Consider the following 5630-nt stretch of genomic DNA (forward strand, 5'->3'; position numbering starts at 1 on the left):
TGCCTCTTACTTGTGCTAGTCGTAATAGCCTGATTAGTGATTTCAAGGCATCAGCATTCACAAGAGCGTCTCCTTCAACCTCTTTAACTTTCAAGCCATCTGCAGAAGATGAAACAGCCCTCTGACCAATAGTGACTCCAACACCCCTGTCCATCCCTGTCAGCCTATTGTAACCCAAACCATTCCTCCGATTATTCAGCCTGTGGCTACTTCCAAAACCACTACTACGAGCCTGATAGTGACTCATTGCTCGGTCTCTGAGCATCTGCGCTTCTGCAAGTAAAGGTGAAGGCAAAGCTGCCAAAACTGCTTCTGAAGAAGTTAAGAGAACCTGAAAATAGCATATTTTAGATTGTTATAATCATTTCAAAATTCAAATAACCTAACTTCAAATAAAGAGATACAAACCTCTTCACGTAAATCAGCAGGTAGAGTAGCAATAATTGAAGCGTTATCCATGTCAACTGGTTGTCCTTGTGACTGCTGTACCATCCTTTGTGCCCTTTGTTGAGCAAGAACTTCTGTTTGGATATCCGGGGGGAGTGCAGCCAAAAATTCAGGATCTATGTCGTCTACTGGAGGTGGTTCATAAGTTGGAGGCTGGACAGACTGAGCTTGCTGAGAAGCAAGGACTTCTGCCCGCAAATCTTCAGGGAGAGCTTCCAAAAACGTAGGATCGATGGCATTCGTTTCAGGTGCTCCACCATCCAAGCTACCTTCATCAACTTGTTCATCACTTCTCACATCTTGTGTAGCTTCCATGGATGAGAGCTCATTGTTGTCACGGTTCAAAGGTGAAGGTTGCACACTTTGATTTCCCTCTGCACCATCGCCACTCATATCTACATCAACACTTGGTTGAAAATTAGAATCAGGACCATCAACTGCAGAAGGGGTCACGGTTACAGACACATCTTGACCATGGGCAGTGGAGATAAGATGCACTGTTTCGCGGTCTGCTTGCTCAATAGGTGCTCCATCACCTTCCATAACTTCCATTCTATCAATCTCATTAGGTGTACTGTTCAAAGGAAGAGGCTGCGGGCTTTCACCTGCATCTCGGACGACTGGAGAAGCTAGATTAGCTTGAGCCTGATAGAAACTTCCAGCCGTCGCATCAGGTGGGTTATTAACATTTTCATTGTTATTTAACAGTTCACGTTCTTCACTTTGTTGACTACCTTCATTACCATCCTCCAAAACAGTTTCACTTCCAACAGATGGAGGAACAATTGGGTGCTGCTGCTCTTGGACTTCTGTGGTATTAGTCTCCCTTTCAACAATAGTATCTGCTGGAGCAGAAGCACGCAAGTTGGAAATAAAATGTTCTTCTATCAACTGGGCAATTGAAGCAGAAAGGCTACTTGGCTGAGGATGACCTATATCAGTCCATCGACTATCACCAACCCCTCTTCTTGATGAATCCATGCCAACAACAGAATAATCAGTCAATGGAGGAGGTGCCCTAACACCTCCTAAACGATCACTGAAAGAATCAACTGGCACATGATCAAATGGTAGAACAGGTGTATCAAACATGTAAAACTGTGCTACGTCATAGCTGCCAGCTTCTGAATGCCTGGATATGCTGCCAGCACTTGCTGACACTGACGCTGTATTGCCAGTTTGTGAAGGTCTGGAGAAGAGCGGATGCTGAAAACCATGTACTTCTGAACCAGATCGATCAAAAGATGATCTGCCTGTTTGACGTCTACGCTCGAAACCCAAGGGTCTCCGTTGAGCAAACAGATCATCCACATTCACACCTTCAAAAGGCTCAGCTGTAATATCATCAATAAAACCATTTCCACCACCAGATCGCCCAAGAATCTGGAAGTGATCCAGGCCATCAAGAGCTTCCCTCCACCGCACCTCTATTACACGATTCTCGTGGAAATCATCCTCATCCTCATCAATCATGTCATCATTATATTCATCTCCAAGGCCAGTATCTTCAGGGTCTTCCACATCAGTTCCAGCAAGAGACATAACACCAGCTCCATCTTCCACTAAATCTGCGTCTTCATCATCTCCTTCATCATCCTCCCCTTCATCGCCCATATCATCATCTACATCATCGTCAGCCCTATTTTCAACATGAAAACTCATTTCTATTTGATCACCTTCAATCTCTTCTCGCATGAAATCCATTTGAATAGGCTCAGGCAGTATTGTCTCATTGCCCTCTATCCTCATCTCCTGAGGTATAGCCTGGGTTTGACTCGAACCCCTTTCACCTTCGCTTTGTGAGGAAACTTGAGGCTGCTCCTGTCCATTCTCTGCTGCATCTGGTACTTGCTGAAGACTGCTATTATTTTGATTCAGCTCATCAATTTCAGCCTCAGTTGAAGTTCCATGACTATCATGTCTCTCATCAGAATCGGTGCTTTTTTTCTCGTTGTGTCCTTCTGACTTTAGCTGCTCAGCAGCATTTGCAGCCCTCGTTAATGTCTCAAGAGACTTGAGAATAAGAGTGATAAGCTTTGGAGCATCAGGGTGGTCAAGATCAATCACGTTAAGGATGCTGGTCAGACACTGAATAGTTCCCCCATCTATCATGCTCTTTGCAACGTCAGGTGAGCAGCCACAACCAGGTGCATTGCTTGAAGATGAATTCTTTGTCAAGATCGAATAAACCAGGTCAGCAAAAGCAAGAACTCTTTTATCAGGTAATAGAACACTTTTACTCGAACTCCTTCCCAAAGACGCAAATACGGATAAAACCCTCGAAAGCTCATTGATTATTCTTCTACGCCCTTCACTGGAACGACTGCACAAAACGACGAGAAACCAGGAAGCCTTTTCAGACAGTTTCTCCTTCCATTCTTCAGGTCCAACAAACTTTTCGAGAGATATAGGAAGCAATCGGTGAATGACATGGTAAATTAACCCTCCATTTCCAGGTGAATCATCAGGTAGATTGGATCCTCGAAGTTGAGATATTTCTGTATCCCGCCTCAGTATTACACTGGTACCATGCAAGTACATGAGAACAATATCACTCAACAACTTCAAAATGAATGTTACCCTGGCCAATTCTTCAGATTTTTCAGACCCAAGTTCTGCTTTCTCCGGATCACCAACTTTTGATTTACCCTTCACTTTAGTAGTCGGCTCATCAACCTCCATCGAAATTAAATTGGTTTCATCATCCTCCTGCCTCTTCACCTTAGGAAAACTCAAGACAATGTCAATAAGCTGATCAATAACCTGGATGAAGTTAGCAGGGACTCGCCTGTGGCTTTTTGAACATTTTCCTGACCCATCATGAAGCTTATTTTCAGATATTCCAAGGGGTTCATTCAAAGAGAGTCCGTGTTCATTGCCAGAAGCTTTTGGCTTTTCTTTTTCCTTTGACAGTATCACAAAGTCCCTCCCTCCTGATGACTCCAACTGACAAGTTGAAGCCACAGCTTTCATAAAAACAACCGGATCTCTTGAAATTACAGGCGCCATTGTTGTGAGGAATGTCCGAGGTAATACCCTACCTATATGTCTCTTCCCACTCAAGGTCTGTCGTATTTCAGATTCCATAGCAGTTTGGAGAGTTTGAGGATCTTCAACAAGATGCCGAACAATAACAGATGCAACGGTATCATACCCCGGGAAAAAACATTTTTTCGGAAGATTAAAAAGTGAAGATAAACCTCCATTTTCCAGAAACTGGATAGCTAAAGCATGTGTTTTCGTTAGACGAGCACATAACTGAAGCACAGCCTGCATGATCATAGCTGGAACACGTTGCTTTATGAGGCCACAGGCGATTAGTAAAGCTTTTTGACCCTCTTCCATGGTCAGATAGCCTGTAGATTTTCCAAAAATCGATTCCAAAGCCTGGTTTGACTCCCCTTTAGCAACATCTGAAGATAACGCGTTTTTTAAAGCTGCCGTAGAGTCTTGTGGAGAATTGCTCGGCTCTAAAGATCCACCTTGATTTCCTTCCACATATTCAGACGAGAGTCTTGTCTGTGCCTGCAGCATCATGCTCAAGACAAGAAGCAAAGCACTAATGCATTTTGGAGCTAGAATCTCAGTTGATTCAGATTCACTCTTAAGGTTGAAATCCGTCAAGATACCAATTGCTACGGTCACAATACCATCTTGTGCAGCAATTTCTCGTGTGTGATCATCTTCAGAGAGTACTAATGCTAAAATATGTGGTATCATAGTCAAAGCACCAGTATCCTTGGAGAAATCAAGTTGTACAAGCTTCAGTTGCTGAATAAGATACGACACTATTTTTGGCCGATCTTCCCCTTTGTTTCGGTTACAAAGTGTCACAAACAAATCCACCAACGGGAAAGCCATAGAATCATCACTCTGAAATAACTTCACTGATGCAGCAATAACTTCATCAACAGGTGGTTCTTTTGGCTCCGCTTCTTCCTGCGGAACATCTACAGGCTTTTCTGTATCCTCAAGTTTTGGAGTGTCAGATGAACTTCCAAGAGATAGGGCAAGTGCTTGGGCCAATTCGTCATCTTCCTGCACAGGATCCTCAGGATTGGTAAACAACCACTCCATAGCCATTTCAACACTGTTTGTTCCAACTCTTCGTAACGCGTCTTCAGCCCTTGCCCTTGAAAATCCCATTTCAACAATCATACCAACAATGGCTTCGTCAGGTTGTAGAGGCAAGGCTCTTTGGTTTGTACCCCGGGTAACACCACTTCGATTTTGTCTAGCATCCACAACACCAGAGTATATATGTGTAACAAGCGAAGTAACTGAAGCAACAAAATTAGGATTGCAATTTGGAAACATAGTGTGGTTCCATATAGGTAGTACGACATCCAGAACCTGAGACTGCAGATTTCGCACAAAAGTCTCAGGCTCCCTTGGTACATGATAAAGTCCAATCGACAAACCAACTGAAGCTGGCTGCACAAGAAGCTGCGTTTGAGAGGCTGGGGATAAAAGATATGTAGAATTAATAAAATAGTCCAGTGCTCGGCAATAGTTTTGCAGAGTATCTACCAACCACGTACTGTGAGACCATATATTCCTTTCACCTGGCTTCTGATTCTCAGTATTAGATGCAGGAATTGAAAACGGCACTGTCCAAAGCAACTGGCTTGTAGCTTCAAATGTTGTGAGAAGTTCCTTAAATGTTCCATGGACATAAAAACTATTCACCATAGCTGTAAAACAGACCCTTCTTCGAGTATCAAATGTCAGGGAAGTGATGTCATCTACCACTTTTCCAAGGTATCGGCACTTCACTGACAGAGAGATGTCATGCCCAGCAGTAGCACCATAACCCTCGAAGTTAAGAGCTTCAAGAAATACTTTAGCTAAGGCGGTACCAAGCGTCTTAGATGCTGAACTCAATGATGCTCCATCAATCCTACGACGATTAGCAGAGGTAAATGCTTTCACAAGGGACGTGAAGAAAAAACGTAGTGTACAATTCAGCTTGTTTAAAATTTCAACAATGAGAACTTCAGTGCTTTTCTTTTTCAGCTCATGGGAAGATGACGTTTCTGGTAGATCAGTTGGAATATCAGAATCAAAATTAAAAGACTCCACATGCCGACGAGTTCTACCACCCCTCATACGGGCTATTGCATGTCGAGTACGACTATGAATACCATCGCCAGAACGCACAATAGACAGAAATTCGCGATCCC

The 5630-nt window shown here is 43.4% G+C and overlaps 1 protein-coding gene across 2 annotated transcripts in view; it reads right to left on the reverse strand.

Annotated features, from left to right (window-relative positions):
* The window catches only part of LOC104778454 (E3 ubiquitin-protein ligase UPL1-like), a 13941-nt gene that overhangs the window by 4923 nt on the left and 3388 nt on the right, over positions 1–5630 (reverse strand). Inside the window, exons 1-2 of one of the 2 annotated variants that reach the window (XM_010502907.1) lie at positions 409–5624; positions 11–331 (exon numbers count right to left, since the gene is read on the reverse strand). In XM_010502907.1, the coding sequence (XP_010501209.1) occupies positions 11–331; positions 409–5556 (5469 nt within the window). In that variant the 5' untranslated portion in view covers positions 5557–5624. Of the gene's footprint in view, positions 1–10; positions 332–408; positions 5625–5630 lie in introns of those variants that run through there. The other variant, XM_019244002.1, reaches the window with a different exon arrangement.

This window comes from Camelina sativa, chromosome 3 (assembly GCF_000633955.1).
Source record: "Camelina sativa cultivar DH55 chromosome 3, Cs, whole genome shotgun sequence".
NCBI lineage: Eukaryota > Viridiplantae > Streptophyta > Magnoliopsida > Brassicales > Brassicaceae > Camelina > Camelina sativa.